Below are 19,431 nucleotides of genomic sequence, written 5' to 3'. Positions count from 1 at the left end.
GATCAAATCTCTGTGAAAGATGAGTGTCATGCCCTCTCCGAGCGAGCCGTGAGGGGACTGCCCTGCGACTGGGGGAGCACGCCGGAGCACCGCGCTCCGGGGCAGCGAGGTGAGAGCTGGCTGCGGAGGTGAGAGGCAGACACAACTTCGTACCGTAGGTCTGGAGAACACCAAGGGGGAGGATCTTATTTCACTCCCCTGTGCACAGCCCGAGCATACATCAGACCTTGAGGTGCTCAGAGTCAGACAAGAGTAAAGAGGCGTGTGATGGTTCTGCCTTAGTACTTGTACAGGCAGGAGTGTTTCCAGTACTTCTTTGTACAACTCACTGAGGGAATGGGAAACTGGTTTAGAGCTCTGGAAACATAAGCACAGTAAGAATGTCTGAGGTAAGGAAAGTTCTTTGCAGTTCTATATGAATGTGTGGGGTTTTTTTACTGTGCAACTTTTACTTGGGGTTATGCACTGTGGAGATAGGGAAAAAAAATCTTGGAATGGTGTTGTTTTGGGTAATGAACAATGGAGAGGAGAGCTGTAGGGAGCTGTACTCTCCCTTTCTTAATGACGAAAAGATACTGGGAAAGTAGAGAACTAGTTAATGTGAAAAATCATGTTTTTCTTTCTGCTGTGCACTGTAAACAACTTACTACAGTAAGTAATGCAGAATTGCAGGCTGATGATAATAAGCAGAGCCATCGCTTGTGTAATTATTTTCCAATTGAAGTAGTAGCATGTAAATCATAAATACTTGACAATGTTTAATTGTACAAGTCCTCAATATACATTAATAGCAATAAAATCTGTGATTTGTGACTCAGATGTGTTCTGAGTCAAGTGCTTTAAGCAGATACATTATCATTATCGTGACGTATAAATGCACTGGAGAGCAGACAACAATGTAATTTCACTACCAAGTTCTTTAGAAATTACCACGAAAGTGGAGTCTAATGTATGCCCTTTATATGCAATTTATTGGTGACTATTTAGCACCCAGAAAATAAGACCAGTAATTCTTTTCTTAGGATCAATCTGTTTGTATTTCGGGTTGGGGGGGCAGCGGGGGGGCAGGGGGGGATGGTGGAGAATGAGTGTGTGTTTGTGTGTGTGTGGGGGTGTCTGGTTTTTAAAATATCTTGCACTAAGAGGTTGGATGCATCAGAATACAAGATGCTTATTTTATTTATTTGATTTTTTTTTGAATGACATAGAAAAATAAACATGGTTTAATTGTCAGCTCATACATAATGAGCTTTTGTTAGATGTGTTTAACATACAGCATTTTGCTTTCTGGTTTATTAATTGGCCAAATACTTTTAGTCCTCTGTGTAACGAATCCTTGGTTTAAAAATGAGGAGAGGGCAGATCGCTAACCCAGGGGAGAACTACTGATACACTCAGGCTGGGGTTTATCCTTCTGTAAAATCATATGTATAAAAGGGACACTATTTTTTTTTCCCCCCCCTTCTCTTTCCTTTTTTTTTTTTTTTTTATGTTTTTCAGTTTGAATAACCTGGGAGCCAGGCAACATTCTGATATTTTGGGAATGTGAGAGAGAGCAAATGAGATAAACCAGTTTTATTTTAATTTAAAACAAGTCATTGTTTGAAAGGCATGTAGCAGTCAATTTTCCCATCCGATCTGAAGTTGGAGTTTATCGTGCTCATTTAGTTGAGGCGGTTGTTCAGGCGATTTCTATATAAATTTCTGTAATTCATGTAACTACTTGGCTTCTTGAACCTCGGGAGCTGATTGTTTGTCTTATCTTTGGGTGAGCTAACTCTGCGTTATGTTGCAAAACCTTGAGGCATGTTGTGTTTCTTCGTGTTCCTGCAGTCTGCAAGTGAAGTCAGCTTCATTAGTTTCATGATGGCACATCAGTGCATGGCTGGTGTTGCCGCTTCCTTCAAGCTACTCCCGGAGCATGATCTGGGCTGCCTTGGTTTGGATAAGCTTGTAAGGATTTGTCAGCCAGATGTGACAAGATTGTCAAGAGGCAAGTAAAGAAGGAGATCTGATATTAATCAGTGCATAGCTTGGAGCCAAACTTTCTCAAATGCAGTGTAGTAACATGTTCTTCTCATTTACTGCTTCTCTTTGTGGCTATAGAACTGCCACTGTCGGAGTTTGACGGTTAAAAGGGATGCCAGCTAATAGTCTTTAATTGTAAGGAGGCAATCCTAGGTGGGAAAAGATCATATGCTTCTATTTTTAACGTTCTTTTGGAAAATACAGTTCTGTTTACTGCAGTTTGCTGAGAAATCTGCAAGTGTTATGTTAGCCAGAAGTCTGTACTTTGGTGTTAAAATACGGCGATTGTGGCTGAGCTCTCGGGGCTGGAGGAGTGGGAGGTGGGGAGCCTCACTCCAGGTCATGGTGCAAAGCAGGACTAGCACTCGTTTTAACTGCTAACAACAGCGCCTGTTGGCTTCTTTGTCCTGGTGATTAGAACTACGTACGCTGAAGAGTACCCTTCTAATTTCTTCTTGTACAGAAAAGGGGAAAAATACGGGCTTTCAAGGACCGTAGCATGTGTATGTCACTTGGGCTATTCATCATTACGTGTGTAATGCTAATAAGTTTTCTGTATAATTGGTACAATTGTGCATTTCTGTTTGAATTAAACTCCATGGGTTTTAGTCAGACTTGAACACTAAGTGCACATGAAAAAAAAGTAACTAATGTTATAGAAAATACATTTTTGTTACACTTAATACATGGATTTTTGCTTGATTGATTTTTAAAAAGTAATTGTCCTGTTTATGCTTTAACCCACCGAACCATCCTATTCAGAACCCTAAAAAGAATGGTATCTGCAAACATATCCAAACCTGCAGGAGAGCTAAATCTTCGCAGAAACCGGAGAGACTCTGACACGTTGGGCCACCTCATGGGCTTTATTACAGCCGAGATGAAATTCTGCCTACTTAGGCTGCAACAAGGTTTGGCCTTTTGATACCAGACGACTTGACTTGAGCTTCCATGCCCGTTCGAGGCATTGCTAAAATTGCTGTCCATTCAACACGGAGCATGTCATTCCATTTCCAGTCAAACAAGGCAGCAGTTTATGTTGTTCCCAGTAATAAAGACTTCATGATGATAATACCAAATACACCTCTGTAAGAAATTTTCTCCTTTTATTTTACATTACAGGTTTTGCTACATACACATATTTTAAAAGCACCTTTTGTATGATTTGGCATTTACTTAACATTTTTCATGCAGATTTGAGCTAAACACCTTTTGTATGATTTGGCATTTACTAAACATTTTTCATGCAGATTTGTAGGTAGGGATCTTGAATTCGTTATTCCAGGAAAACATCCACCAAATGCAGGGAAGAAAAACTACAGTTTTGGCCCTTTGGGTCATCTGCTGCCCTTCCTGCCTGGAGTGGTGCAGGAACTCTCACGGTTCCTATGTGCTGGGCAGCTGCAGTTCTTGTCCTAGCAGATGCTACTGTTGAAATTTTGCAGCAAGTGTCATCCCCTTTCTTCTTTTTAGTTTTTATTTCTTATTATTTTGTTGTTAATTGCTGGCTAGAAAATCTTCTTAGAGAATGAAATTTCAAAATTGAAACTAAAAAAAAAATATTGAGGGAATGAGGAAAAACAACAATTTCTAACAGACTTCAGTAATTTTAAAATAAGAACAATGACATTTTTATTCTACGTTTTAAAACCACGGTAGGATCATTTCTTTATATAAACAAAGCAAAACAAAAAAAAAGGCAAAACGCAAACTTTTGGATTCAGATTTCAAATATAGCTGATTATTAACGAGAAATGGGCATTTTTTTCAGCTGAAAATGGCTGATGTCTGAAAGCAAGTTTAAAATTTTCCTCACCTGTGTTCACTAAAAAGGAATACCGAGTTGTAAATTGTGAAATTACCAATGGGGCTACGCTCTTGCGTAAAATATTGCATAACTGTAGAACCATAGATAGTATCATGTGTATGTGTACAAACGCTGTTTGGGTTTAAAATTTATGAAATTGCATTAAAGGAAGTTGTGTAACGCTAAATATTTCGGAGAGCTGTGATTTTTCTTCTACCCTTTAACCTATGTCTTTGCTCTGTAACAGGAAAAAAGGAACACATTTCAGCATGAGTATTTTATGGCTTTGAGACCTAAGCAGCAGTATAAAAAAGTTAGGATTGCCTTTGAGACATGAACTCGCCCACACTGCGCACATCTTGCATTTTACAAACTGGGGCAAGAGTTACAGAGGTGTTTTAAAGGGCTTGCAGTTGATTTATACTAATATTCTCCATTCCTCTGATGCTTGTGCATTTGTGTTTATAGCACTTCTTCCTCGCTAACATAGGGCTTGGAGTTAAATATTTAATCAAGCTTCAGTTCGTGGACAGGTCCGTAGTTTCAGCGTTTAACGCGGCAGGCGTAGCGTGTCAGTACGGATAAGTAGTACGTGCACGATTTCTTTGCTACATTAAATAGCAGCTAGTGCTTTCTCATAGGAAACTTCACACTGTTTCTACCCGGTGACTTATCTTTACCCCTGAAGCCTGAGCAGTTCTCATCAGTACGCAGCAATCTGTTACTCCTTTTTGAAATGCGCTAATAAGAAGGGTTCTTCCTGCACGTGTATTAAAGGGGGAGTTACTTTGGTGCCTTGCGATAGACACTGCTTACTGCTCAGCAAAATGGTTCTGACCTAGGCAGGCTGGGGCAGGTACGGGAACGGGAGCACCGTAGCCTGGTTCAGAATCAAAAGCAAATATCCACACTAAGATAATGGTAACAAGACATTTTTCATTCCTTCATTTGTATTTCTTGTTTTATTTTCCAAAGCAAAGGGTAAAAGAGGATGTAGACGTTCGGCGTTTGAGCAAGCTGTCTGTCAGTGCACACCTGCTCTTAACAAGTGAGATTCACTGCAGCCGAAGCCAAGGGATCTACAAGCACGTTGCTGAGCAGCAAAATTAAGTTTTACTGCCCAGTGCTTTTTCTTTAAAGAGTAGCAGGCTGAGCGTGTGCGCTCACACACACACATGCACGCACATTCTTTTCTCTTTATAATTATTTTGACAGTGCCATTAACAAGAGTTGCCCTAAGGGGCCCTTTAGGGTAAGTGACATGCATGAGGAGTGATTTTCATCCCACAAGTTATGCTGTGATTAAAGTTTGGCCTTGTAGCGTGCTGCCTTTCTCCGAAACAGCTCCTTCTGCTTCCTCGCCCAGCTGTGTTGCCCAGGACCCAGAGCTCCTCTCCGTTAGCCGCGAAAGCTGCCGCCCAGCCCAAATTGGCTGTAGGGTTGTGAGTCGGTGTTTTCTTTAGTCTCTTTTCTCAGCTCCTCGCTCTCAGGACTGTTCTCAGCTAGAAAAACTCTTCAACAACGTGGCGATGTGGTCTCGTGATCCATCATTCAGCAGCCAGCTAAAACTGCCTTTTAAATCCACCAGCGTGGTCGATCTGACAGGGTGGTGCCATCGTGTCAAGGTATTGCCTCATTTCAGTGCCATCTTACTGAGCTTCTTCACTTCCCCACCTCCCCACACCTCACTTTTTTCTTTTTCTGTTTTTGAGCCAAATAGTCAATTATTACAAGGACGAGTAAACATTTTCAACTCAAGGTGCTCAATTGCACCCACAAGAGAGATTTGGTGTAATTCTAGGCCAAAATTGCCTTTCTTCAGCCCCACTGGGGGAGAGGGTAATGCAATTTGCTGCAGGATCTGAGTTGTAAATACTCTGTTTACATGTATTCTCAGGGGGTGGCTGCTTAAAAGGAGGTCAGGTTTTGGTATCTGACCCCAAATAAACAATATGAATATATACATAAGGATCCCGATAATTAATGGGATGTATTCTGTGGTCTTATCTAGAAAATGTATTCAACTTGTGGCCTTTGTGTTCTTTTAGGAGTAAAAATCACCACATAATTTCTCTACAGAGACGGGATAAGTGGGAGTTGAGTGGTATCAGCACCAGCCAAAATTTTCAGCACAATAGGTGTTAACTGTAACTACAGTAACCTAATAATAACTCTTAAATCCACGTTTGGCCTCTGAAACAAAAGCTTTCTGTCTGGGTTTTTCAAAGGTTCTCGTGCCTCCTGAGCTTGGTAGGAGCGTACACGGTGGCGTGTATGAAAGCCAGCCCAGTTACTGAGGAGCCGTCATGGGTTTAGGAACTGTTGTGAGTGTAACTTCACATTCAGTGGCACTGCAGAAGGCAAGTTGTGGCCCATCTCCATCTTTCCCATCTCTCAAGCAGGAGACAAGAATTTTGCTCAATTATGTTACTAACAAGCCGTTTGCCAAGTGAATCATCGCGGGCTAGCATTTAAACGTGCCTCTTAATGGAGAAGGTTGGAGCCATTTGGTCAGTGCTGTTTACTCTGTCACATCCCTGGGCAACTTCTCTCTACTTAATTAAAAGCTCAGAATACAGAGGATATCAGACTGTTTTCTGGATACAGCAAACTGCAAGGCTGTTTGCTTCTCGTGGAAGGTGTTTGTTGTCATTATGTTTGTTAAATAACCATTAACAGCAGCTGTTACTTTGTAAAACCACTTTTTGTGAGATACAGCAGTGGAAATGGGGAGTGCAGCATCCAGTCCAGTACCATCAGAAATCTTATAAGGGTCTTTTCCTAGTTTTAATAATTTTATGTAACTACTGTAGTCTTAAGTACTTTAAACTTTACACAGCAGAACTTGCACCAACCAAATGTACTTGAGTAGGCACAAAAGGAAGCCCCTTTGTTTGGGGGGTGGAGGTTGTTAGAGGCAGGCAGCGTGTGGATACTAGAGGTGGTGTGTACCTTAACCGGTACAGCTTTGGCTGCTGCCGTAGCGGAGAGCCTTAAACATGTGACAGAAGAAAACACCCCCGACCTGAGCTGAGCGTGGGCAAGCTGTAGCCTGGGTCAGATCCACTCGGTGCAGAGTGACTCTCAGGTTGGCCCTGCCGTCAGGCCTGTACACACCTAGGTGCGTTTCAGTGAAGCATTGCTTCGTGTCCCCTTTTCCCTGTTCCCTCTGTGACCTCCCAGCTTACAGGCAGAGAAGGGTCCAACCTCCAGCCATCCTGATTCCTCTTTGAAGTGAGCATGTTGGGAAGAGGAAAATGGCCCAGAGCCTTTCCGTGGAGATGCTGCAGGGCCATCCTGACGTTCTCTACGGGCAGGTGGGATTCACAGCCTTGCTGAGCTTGGAACGATTGAAACTTTCCAGGAACAGTAGAGATACACTTCATCTAAACTCATAAAACCAACATGCAGCTTAGGCTTAATTGTTGGGCTGTGTCTTCAACAAGTTCTTACACCGTCTGGAGAAGCCCAACACCTTCTGTGCTTGTACTTACAATACACTGGACTGTAGCTTAGTCCCAATAAACTTCAGGGAGCTCAACAGACTATCAAAACCTGACGTCTGTGTTTAGGAAGAACACATGCAAGGGCTGAATATGTACTATAGACTGGATGGGGCGGACACAAATACATGTGGAATAGATGAAAAAACCCAAATATGAGTGTGATACAGATAGGCACAGCTGGGTTGTGATAGGGGGAAAGTAAGGTGGGCAGAATGTACATTGAGAGCTTGTTCTAAATCGTGACCAAACTGACAGACGGTACTGTTTATTGTGGAATATATCCCTAGGGAAAGCAGCAGAAGTTGCCTGACAAAAAATGGACAAAGCAAAGCTTTGCTCATTGTATGATGTGGATAAGTACGGTATTGGCAGAGGTGCTTAAGATAAGGCTTTTTAATTTGTCTCTGTTTTCAGTGGTTGTTCAAAGGATTCAAATGACGAAGTAATCAAATGTAGCTGGGTGATGAAAAAGGAAGACTTATTTAAACTTTGCAGCCTCAAGAAACCTGCTGAAGAATAGTAAAAACAGGAAACAAACCAAATAGGAGAGGAAGGCAACCTCACACTCATGTACAGTTACTGTTTTCTTTACTGAAAGCTGCACACAGATTTGGATTTGGCCTTTGATTTAGCTGTGGACTGTACGTTCGGTTTAAGAGATGGTAAATGTTCCCATCCCTTTACTTCCCTTGCAAATCTTTGACAAGGTGCGAGCAAGAAAGTATTTCCTAATAACCAGACATATATCCCATGTTTAACTTTATTTCTACAAAGCAAAAAGAGAGCTTAATATCTCTGTGCTATTCTTAATGTGAGCACGTTGTTACGTGTACTCTCGGAAGTAAAAAAGGCTTTTGTGTTTTAGCTGATTGGCAGACAAAAAAAATCCTAACGCTTTACAAACTGACGTTATTCCGTTACAGACCTTGCCTCTTCCTCCACAAGTGTCCTCAGTGTGGAGCCACTGCAAGTCTGTTCTGCAGAAATGCGACATGTCCCAGTTCTTTCCTATGGGATATGTGCTTGGAGGGTTACACATGTTCAGTAGGATTACTTTTTCTGGGAAAGGAAGGTGGGATGGCCGTAGGGGATATGAAGCCCTCAATAAAGGACGTGAAAAGTGGTATCTTGTAGCTCATTTGATGAGCTACATTCTCTTGCATTTCTTTCACATAACTCCTATTTCTTCTTCAAGCTTGCATTTTAAACTGTTAGGAATTTCTAGGCCTCACCTGCAAAATGTTCCTGTAACACAGCATCAATGCCACCGTTTTGTCAGCAATCCTCACAGCAGAGCAGTGGCGCTCTCATGCTCTTCATGCGATGGCAGCAACAAGGCAGTTCCCAAAGCAAGGGGTAGCTTTGTGCCAAGAAGGGATTTTCTTGGGTGTCAGAAACAAGTGAGAGTGCTGACCTGTGCGTTACTGACGCTAAATACTGCCAGGGAAACCTGGGACATGCTCTTCCATTTCACTGGTGTCTGCTCTTGCTGCATGCGGGAAACCAGACCGGCTTTCTAGCACGAGCACAGACCTCTGCCTCGGTCCTGAAGAGGTCTTCAATAGTTACTTACTTTTTAATTTATTTCCCAGGCCAAAGTGCTGTCAAGCCAGGATCCACTTAACACTGACTGAGATCCAATACAGTTATGCTGCTGCGCTTTTTTTAAACCTGCTGTTAGTCTGCTGGAAGTGAGCAGGGGTCCCAGAAGGCTTCAGGAGAGCATAGATGATCTCAAACTTGCTTTATGGAATGAAGCCTGATTATACACCCAGAACCAGAATGGACTTGTCCCATTAGCTGGTGCTTTTCTTTAGCTGTGAAGGCCGCGAGCGGGTTGCAAAGAAACGTTACTTTTGAAGCGGCATCGAAGCGGCATCAATATCTGGCAAAAAAAAGATGTCAGCAGTCGTGACTTTCAGGCAACAGATGTTCAGATTTCTTTTTCAGTGATTAGCGGTGGAGACGTTTCTCAGCGGCCAGTTGAATGGTTAATGGTTCCTCTCTCGTAATGAGGACTGATTCGTATGAAAAATCCAACGTTCGGATTCCCACAGTCACGCTGGTAAAACCCCAGAAAACTTTGATCAGAATTTTCAACCCTATTTTTAAAAAAACTGAAGAAAGCATTGCTGATAATGGATTTGGAAAGATCCATTTGGGAGGGAAAGTGTGACTGGAAAGCAATAACAAGATCCTTGATGATAGCCTAAGTTTTTTTTTTTTTTTTTAAACATCTGCCTATGTTTCTGGAAAATGAAACTAAATAATAGACCTGAATGAAAGGATTGCACTCAAAACAAAAATTCCTCTTTAATTTCCATCTACATTTCCAATCCTTTAATTACGATTTTGGAGCTTTACCTGTATGCAATATAGCAGGCTATTCCTTTGTTCTGTAGAATGAAATTGTGTATATAGTCCTCTTGTTGGGAAAATAAAGCTCATTAAGAGACTTGATGTAATTACAGTACCTTAGAATAGGCATATTAAGGGCAGTAGGATTATGAGGCAAAAGACAAGCATATTAATCTCATGAAGTTTTGCTAAGTTTCTCTTCATGAAGCTCTGATATAAGTTAATTTGGGAGATAAAGCGCATCTTTCACAAGCACCTTTTTAAGTCGAACGATGAATGCAGGTTTAAAATTGTGACTCAGTTAATTTTGCCACGTTGTATGTTCTCTGTGACTATATTAACGCAAATGTTGCTAGAAGAGTTTTAGGAGATGCAGACTTCGACAAGCCTGAATGAGGGGAAATGCTACCAACCTGCAAGTGACGCTTGTTTCTTCTCAGGGATCTCAAAAGTGGTGTTTTACGTCTGTGACAGATGCCTGGTTTGCCTTTGCTGTGTTGGCAGTATCCAAGCTCACTGCATCTCAGAGTGGTGTCTTACACAAAGCTGTGAGATGCAAGGCTCTGTGCAGTCTATCTTCCTTGTCTAAGCACACAAATTAAGAAGAAAAGAACAGTTGTAAAGGTCAGTGGTTTGTGGAACATGTCCAAAGGGAAAGGAATGAAAAAAATGTTGAAACCTCAATTAACTTATCATCATGACAGCTTTTTTCATTGGGCATATTTCTGTTACTTCTTGCAGAAAAAGGAAGTGCTCTTCTGTAATTTTGTCTGGAGGGACTGCAGAAGGTGCATTCATGGAATGCCGCTGTAGCTTCCCAAACCTAGCAGGGTCGCCCATGGAGGGGGTTCACTCTGTGCAAGGCACAGACTATCACTTATGTACCGAGGTGGGAGACCTGACCTGCGCTGGGGTTTCATGTCTCGTGACAGAAATGAATCATCAGCCAACTGCATCTTTTTTCCAACTTTCCATAAGAAATTTATGGCTTTTTATTGTTATATGAAAGTATTTCAGCATCTGAGTGAAAATATATCCTCTGCTGAAGTGAGGCAGTTCGCACCGCGTAGGGTACTGATGTGTATTTTATGCCTTTATGGGAGCACAGAGCTTTTCTCAAGAATCCAGCATTTTGCAATGGCTCCTTTAAAAGATTAAAGGCAAAGTGATTCAGAGATTTCAATAGCCCTGTTGCCACTTGTTCCGATCCTTCAAATAAAGATGAATCTCCGCATGGAGTCACTGCTGTTTGGAGATGTGCGTGTAAGCTAACTTCTTGAGAGGCCAGCTATGGAGATGTTAAAATCTCCATCCAAATCCAGCCAGGGAAAGCACTAGGCTGCCAGATGTCCTGCACATGCCTGTTTGTAGTGGACTGTTGTTTGTAGTGTCCTTCTCTTCCCCGAGCCAGTCAAATTCTTCAAGCCTAAAGAAATGCCCGTTGCAAACCCCAGTGAAGTTACCTTTCTCTCATGTCCTTCTCGTTTTAAACATTTCCTGCCTTCCTCTTTCTTAGCCGGAGTGTCCAAACACCTGCTTCTTTGTACGTTCTCCGAAAGCGCCGGTGTGGGGATGCCTGCGTTGGAAAGACGTTGCTTTATTCTTCAAGTCTTGTCTTGCTTCTTATGGGCATTAATAAGTAGTGGAAGTCCCTGTTTTGCATAAGACTAGGAGCAGGAGCAGCAGCCAGTAGTGGGCATGACTTTGCCTTATTTCATATTTGCCTCTCTGTACTTCAAACTGTAAAACATTTTGTTTTAAAAGCAGACAACTTGCAATTGCATAACCTAACTTCTTTTTTTTCCTTTTTTTTCCTTTTTTTTTCTTTTTTTTGGGTATTCTGGTGTGGACTTTCTGCACATTAATTTCTTGACTCTCCCTCCCCTAATAAATACTCCTTCATGCAGGAACTATTCTCAGTTTCAGATCTAAGCAACACCAAACCCTACAAATGCTTTGCTCTACAGCAGTCCCTATGGGGCTTTAACTAGGACCTGAGTTGTCTGTCTGCCTCCTGCAGCAGATGGGCACAGACAGGAGAAAGCAAGTATTCCAGGAAGCGAGTTTGTATTGCCCTGTTGATCAGGAATATCTGCCTGCTAATTTGATTTGCATTATGGGTGACCTCAGTGAGAGTAAATTGATGCACAGATTGAACTGTGCAACTGGTTGCTATCTGGGTTTGTGACTGCTGTAGTCTTGGAGGAGTTGCCGTACTCTCTGGTGAGCTTTGTTGCGGGGAAGCGTTAACCGTTCCAGTATCTTTGACAGGATCCATGTGTCCTGCGTGGCTGTGGCTGTGTGTAAAGGATGGCATCTTTGCAGAGCTAATGCTTGACTCATCAGAACCTCCTGTGTGGGAAGTATGGAGTGCCACCCTCGTGAGGTTTTGCAGGGACTTCAATCCGTATGTCTTTGTTTTCAAACCTCCCTGAAACAAGTGGTCTTACATGAAGATCAGAGCGTAGGTGAATGCACAGGGACACTTCATGGTTGTTATAAAGGTGCTCCAGCCTGGATAAATCCACAGAAGTGTTGCGATGTATGTCATTAAGTATTTTGCTTCCATAATATCCTAGTGTTCAGGCAGTGATCGATTCTCTTGAAAGCATAGCTTCTCTCGCGTAACTTGGGCTTTGCCTGGATTCCGTGTACTGCGCGGTGATAGGAATGTGCTGGTATGTTAACTCTGTCTTCCTGTAGATTTTGCGGGTGTATCGTATATGCATAACCTGGGTGCTCTAGATGGTGCTTACCTATTAACTGTCATCCTTCCTATTAATTTCCAGGCTATCCGATGCACCCTCGTGAACTGTAGTTGTCAGTGTTTCAAACCTGGGAAGATAAATCAGCGACAATGTGACCAGTGCCGGCATGGATGGGTAGCACATGGTAATGCTTGTTCTTACAATATATAAAACCTTCTAGGATCCTCCTCGCTGTAGCCTGCACTTTGTGTCACCTCTCACCCCCCCACACACCCCTGTATTAGTTATGTTCCATTTTATCTACCTCTGTTACCCCCGTTTATTTACATTCTGTGTTTTTATTTGCAGCCCTGAGCAAATTAAGGATTCCCAACCTCTACCCATCATGCCAGGTAGAAATAGTTCAATCCAATGTCGTCTTTGACATCAGTAGCCTCATGCTGTACGGAACCCAAGCCATTCCTGTGCGCCTTAAAATTCTGCTGGATCGGCTTTTCAGCGTGCTGAAGCAGGAAGAGGTGATACAGATTCTCCATGCTCTGGATTGGACGTTACAGGATTATATACGTGGATATGTGCTACAGGTATTTAGAGGGGCTTTTTAAATACAGATATGATAGCTAAGTCTTATTTCATAGTGTTTTCTTGCTTAATCTTAGCAGTGGCTCACACTGTGCTAAGAGCGCGGCGCAGCTGAAAGGCAGTTAATAGACTTGTTCAAGCTTACCGCCAGAAAAGAAAGGGTGGATTTTGGGGCATTGCTCTCTTTTTAGTCAGACTTAATGGAAATCTTCTTACTTTGCTCAAATCTATCACCAAAGGTAAGTCAACATAAAATGTTACTGGGAATGTGTCATAGTAAAGGCTTCAGAATTTGCTCTAGTATTACTCAAACAGTGAGTTTACGTTCATACAGCAGGATAATACATTGACAAATAAACTTGCTGTCATTTAGAACACCGGGGACAATATTCATCTCTGGTGTCATGCTGCTGACCTTACTGGAGCTACATCTTGGATGATTTCGGCCCTGTGTGCTCACACTGATGTTAGTCCTTGCTACTGTGGAAGTTACCTTTTATGTAAAGCAACATTATGATCTTACATTATGACACGAATCAATATTTAATGGCCTTGATAATCTTGCTTTTTAGTGTTAGGATTAAAAATATGGAATCAATTACCTTGAACCTCTACCACATGAAAAATTTATAATGTTACGTTCTTCATCATCTTAGAAACTCTTACATGCACTGTGAAAAATCTCAGTAGGCCATCAAATACATGTTCTGTGATAAAATATTTATTGTAGTTATTGGGAAAAGTTAGGCATAGCTAGAGTTTGAAAGAACTCCAACACTCTAGTGTAATTACAGCTGTGCTCTGTGAACACTGGCAATAGATCAATACAGGTTCATTTGTTCTCTGATCTTAGTTGCTTGGAAGATTATTAAACTTGCAATGAAAGAATACTTGACTTAAATGAGGAGCTAAATCTTGGTCTGATTGCTCCATCTCTGCTGTCTCTGCTTACATGATACCAACTGTTGTTCAAATGACGTGTCTTAATTTTTGTGGAAAAAAATAGTTTATTGGAAAGGCAGTTCAGAAAGAAATATTGCCAGCAACGTGGTAAAACCTGGAAGAAAGTCTCACAGAATTGGCATTAATCTCTCATTAAATGGGATGGTTTTATCCTTTCACCAGAGAAGAATTTTTAAATTCTTGAAAAAATAAGAGATTGGTGCGGTGGGGGAAAGGGGGTTTTTTGTTTGCCCTAACTAACATTTGCCTTGTTTGAACATCTTTGGCTGTAGGATGCGTCAGGCAAGGTGCTGGATCACTGGAGTATAATGACCACTGAAGAAGAACTGGCCACTTTGCAGCAGTTCCTTCGTTTTGGAGAAACAAAGTCCATTGTAGAGTTAATGGCAATTCAAGAGAAAGAAGGGCAATCGATCATAATACCACCACCATCTGCCAATTTGGATATTAGGGCATTCATTGAGAGCTGCAGCCAACACAGTCCTAATTTTTCTGCTTCCTTGGACAAAATGAGTCCCACCAACATTCACCCCTTTGAGAATATCGTAAATAACATGGCTTTCATGCTGCCATTCCAGTTTTTCAGTCCGGTGCCTCCACCTTTGATAGGTTCACCACCAGAAAGACATTTGATTGAGCAAGGTCAAGACCATAGCAATGAAACTAAAGATGTTCAGATACCGTTTTCTGAAAGCAGCTTCTTAACTTCTAGTTCTGCACCATTTCAAGTTGAAAATGAGAGGAGCATAAATGGTCCAGATGTCACCGCTAAAACAGAAGACGATGCCCTTTTAAGTGATTACAGTTCACATAATGCAGCAGCAAAGCTTGAAATGACAGCGCTATCTCCAGAAAACAAAATGAAATCTGTTGAAAAAAATGGCCCTGGGCCAAGGAAAGGGCGTGTTTTCTGCACCGCATGTGAAAAGACGTTTTACGACAAAGGTACTTTGAAAATACATTACAATGCCGTTCATCTGAAGATCAAGCACAAATGCACCATCGAGGGCTGCAACATGGTGTTCAGCTCTCTGCGCAGCCGAAATCGCCACAGTGCAAATCCTAACCCCAGACTCCATATGCCGATGAACAGAAATAACAGGGATAAAGATCTAAGGAACGGGTTGACCATTGCTGGACCTGGAGATAGTAAAAGGACCGAATTTACAATTTTGACTCCAGACAGCAGAACTATTTCCAGCTATGCCGGCTCTTGTGCGGATTCAAAGGGTCAGGCGGGATTTCCCAGCATTGGGCAGAACGGTGTCCTCTTTCCAAACCTGAAGACAGTACAGCCTGTCCTTCCGTTTTATCGCAGTCCAGTCACACCAGCTGAGCTTGCTAATACTCCAGGTACTCTTCCTTCCCTGCCTCTTGTTTCTTCCTCAATACCAGAGCAGCTTGTTTCAAATGAGTTGCCATTTGACGTGCTTCCCAAGAAGAAATCTCGTAAATCGAGTATGCCTATTAAGATAGAGAAAGAAGCTGTTGAGACACCTCATGAAAGTAGTGACGTTGCCAGTTCTGAAGACGATACGCGTCTGCAAGTGGTAAGCGATGGCGAGCTCGAGACCTGTGAGCATAAGATAGAGAAGCGGGTGACCGACAGGGTGGAAAAGCACCCCCATTCAGGTAATTCATGGAAATCTGTCTCTGGGGTAGAGGGCCCAAAGTATTTTGATTCTGTCTTTGCACCAAGTAACAAACACATCAAGGATATCTCTGAGAATGAATTGCATCACTGTGAGAAAGAGGTTAAACCAGAAGAAAACCAACCATTAGTTTCCCATGAGATTATATATGAAGATCCAAAACACCACCACAAAGATGTTATAAAACCAATGACTGAACCCCCCATGTATATTAAAGAGCAGTCGAAGCGCAGGATTCCTAAAAACGACTGCCCTGAATTGCAACACCACTTGCTGACCGGGGGCTTTTTCAGCACTTTGTCAAACAGGGGTGCTGCCATTCCTTGTTTTGAAGACTCTAAAGATATGGATCATGTCAGTCAACATGCACTAGGGATTCAGAAGGAAGAAAGCCGCTTTCATTGTGACATCTGTAAGAAGACTTTTAAAAATCCTTACAGTGTAAAAATGCATTTCAAAAATGTACATCTCAAAGAAATGCATATTTGCACAGTTGAGGGCTGTAATGCTGCTTTCCCTTCTCGTAGAAGTCGAGACAGGTAAGAAAATTATAAACAAAATTGTATTTATTTTACCATCACAATGGAGCCTAATTTGAAATTAAAATGACTGTTTGAGGAATGGAGCCTGCAAAGATTTTCTGTGTATCCTCGTATAACAGGTACGATAACTTATCAGAACATTCATGAAATGAAAATCCATTGAAAGAAGCATTTCCTTTCCACTAGAGTACGAGGTACTAAATAAAGCCATGAAAATTTCATAACTGATAAAGACTGCCGTAGTTGAAAGAATGCTTTAGAATGTAAAGGGAAAGCCACGAGGGTATGAATTCAGCAATTTTCCAGTAGGTGCATGAGTGGATGTATATGTTTAATATGTACTTTCATGTGTGTTTTAATGTATGCAGCATTCATTAATGAAAAAGCAATGAGATCCATTCATGAAATCTTCACTTGTCCCTGTCCTTGCTTTACTCAAGGATTTTGAACAGACTGGTGGGAAAAAGCCCATAAGAAAAGCGAGATTACTCTCTGTCAGCACAGCCTTACACAGTGCTAGTTGAGCTAACGCTGTCTGGTGTGTAGCCACACCGGCAGCGCTTTTACGCGAGATTACCTCCTAATTCCTCCACCGTACCCTGAGCTTGATCCGGTTTACTGTTAGCTGCAGTATTGTGTTGTTGTAAAGCATTTTATTTCGGCCTACTATGCACGTAGGCTGAGAAACAAGAGCTGAAACTTCACGGTTGCCCATCAGCGATCCATCTGAATTGGTGCGTGATACCAAACCTGTGATAGCGCCGCTGAGGGTTGTGAAGCCTTCCAACGCGCCTGTAACGGTGTTCCAGCAGCTTTGGGCTGCGGGAAGCACGCCTGGGTAGCAGTTCAGAGTGACACGAGGTTTAGATTGTCCGTGATCTGTTAGGAGTACTGGAGCCAGCTGATGCAGTCCAGAGGGAAGATGAGCCAGCCTCTGAGGACTGGCCGCTGCATCTGAGATGCACAGATCCATCGGCTGCTGGCAGGCTTCGTACCCTGATCTGCTGCCTGCCTCTTCCCAGATGTGAATTCCTCTCCTCTGTAATCGTGATACGGGCCACAGGAAAGGCGGCCAGCAGTAAGATTTGCATTCACATGCCACAAATTCCTTCCCAGGCCAATATATTCAGTTAAGTTTTAACATAGGTGCTGTTGGAAAATGTTTTCTTAAAACAAAAGGCAACTCCCAAGACAGTCCACAAGCTTTGTGCAGAACGGTAGTTATTTGCAACAACTTGGCGGATGTTTCTAGACTTTAATGTAGAGTGCTGTGACGGCAAGCAGAAAGTATTTCTGTGCCCCTTTGAACAGTTCATGGTTTGCATTAAACCATGAAGGTAAGGGGGAAAATGAACGTTTTCCCTGTCTTGCAATAAACGGAATCCTCTGGCCAGAGCCTGCGAGTTCCCAGTGAGCTGGTTGATAGTACTGAACAGGGAGCAGTGACTTGGTATGTTTTGGTGGTTTTAAACTGAATCCAGGTATGTCCATTCGAAAACGGCAAACTGCGTAAAATGCAATATTCCTTTTTTAAGGGAAATTCCTGTCAAGGAAAAGCTCTGTACTGATGTGTACAGCTGCAGCCTGACACGTGCTTACAGTACTTGAGATCGTCAGTATTTTTTGCAGGCTTGGGTGTCACTCCTTTCCTGCTTTGTCTGTAGGGGAAGAATCCCGTTTCTTCCCCCCTTCAGTCCGTTCTCTGCTCTCAGCTCAGGGTACAGGTACTTAGTCTGCCGCCCAACTCCTTTAGGCCCAGCACTAGAGCTCGTGGAGCAGACAGCCCTCCACAATGCAGGAAAGAATCGGAAACGTCGCTTTCCGTAGCGTTGTTTCTGATACATGCCAGTGCAGGCAAGTTCAGATCCCCAGTCACATGTGTAAATCATCCGTGCGCGCTCCCAGCGTGGCAGTTGGTCAGATCGGAAGTCTGCAGTTCATGCATGCTACTAAATACTGATTGTGTTTTTCTTTGTTAATGATCATTATGAAACGGCTGTTAAGTGAGGCGAAACACTTTCTTGCTAAGCTTGTCTTTGTTCTTCTAGACATAGTTCAAACCTAAATCTTCATCATAAGCTTCTGACTAAAGATACACTGGAATTCAACAACCATTTCAATGCAACATACCTCTTGAAAGACATGGCTAAGGAGTTTTGTCAAGATGTCTCTTTAAAACCACACGTTGGACACACTTCCGTAATCTTCAAAGGAATGAACACAACAGGCAGCTTGGTTTTTCCAATGAGCAAAATTAGAGAACCCTGTTCTGAGAGTTACGGATACGATCCATTGAGTGATGGAGCCGTTCTGGACCTAAGCACTACTTCCAGCATTAAATCTGAGAGCAGTGCTCATTCTTCTTGGGATTCTGACGGAGGAAGTGAAATATGCACTGTGCCCTTGGACGACAGTGATGAAAGCTGTGAAGGATCCAGCCTGATGCCCAGTGATGAACTCTACCAAGACTGTGCTTTAATGGAGAAAGCTAATCAAAACTTTACAAATTTACCTTCCAGTTTGCCAATAGCTTGTCATATATGCCAAAAAACTTACAGTAATAAAGGAACTTTCAGGGCTCATTACAAAACTGTGCATCTCCGCCAGCTCCACAAATGTAAAGTCCCGGGTTGCAACACGATGTTTTCATCCGTTCGCAGTCGGAACAGGCACAGTCAAAACCCTAACCTGCACAAAAGCCTGGCTGGGTCACCAACTAGCCTACAGTAAGATCATGCTGATCTTAATTTATTTCTGCTAAGAATTAATCATTTCAATTGAGGAATGTGTTAACGTTAGTTTTATTTAAACTCGTTTGACCTCTAGCCCGCTCCACGACCATGGTGAAATTCTTTTCTCCTGTGTGTGCTCTCCAGCAGTTTCAGTTAGCCAAGTTCGGTGCTGTAGTTTCTGTGAAATCGTTTCGTTTGATGTTAAATAGCTAAAGTTTTTGTAAGGAAAAGAATTCTTAGAAATGGGGGAGATACGGAGATGTGATTCCCGATACCTGTGAAGTATTACTTGCCACAACAGGAGCTTCAAATGAGACCCGTCATCCTTTGTGTTTACATGTTGAATGAGTTGTTGTGTCGTCTGAGAAACGAGTAACAGTTGGGGCGAGTTTCCGCTGGTTGCGTGGAGAGTTTTGGGGCTACCATTTCCTTCCTGAGACCACAGCCTGAAGCTGACTTGCAGTATTAGTTGAATATGGTACATGCAGTTCATCCCAAAATCCAAAAGATCAAATACGAATTTGGGAAGACTTTGCGCACAGTCCAAATCTTC

General features: G+C 42.4%; 1 protein-coding gene across 1 annotated transcript; it reads left to right on the top strand.

Moving 5' to 3' along the window:
• Positions 1-244: 244 nt before the first annotated feature.
• Positions 245-18,876, top strand: BNC1 (basonuclin 1). The gene is made up of 5 exons (XM_010161731.1): positions 245-389; positions 12,489-12,591; positions 12,756-12,991; positions 14,225-16,143; positions 18,195-18,876. Exons 1-5 carry the CDS (start codon positions 381-383, stop codon positions 18,874-18,876), a joined length of 2,949 nt encoding a protein of 982 aa, XP_010160033.1. The 5' UTR covers positions 245-380.
• The last annotated feature ends 555 nt before the right edge of the window (positions 18,877-19,431 follow it).

The sequence above is a fragment of the Eurypyga helias genome, unplaced genomic scaffold (genome assembly GCF_000690775.1).
Source record: "Eurypyga helias isolate BGI_N326 unplaced genomic scaffold, ASM69077v1 scaffold39680, whole genome shotgun sequence".
NCBI classification, from domain to species: Eukaryota; Metazoa; Chordata; class Aves; order Eurypygiformes; family Eurypygidae; genus Eurypyga; species Eurypyga helias.
This window is presented reverse-complemented; position numbering and strand designations above follow the sequence as displayed.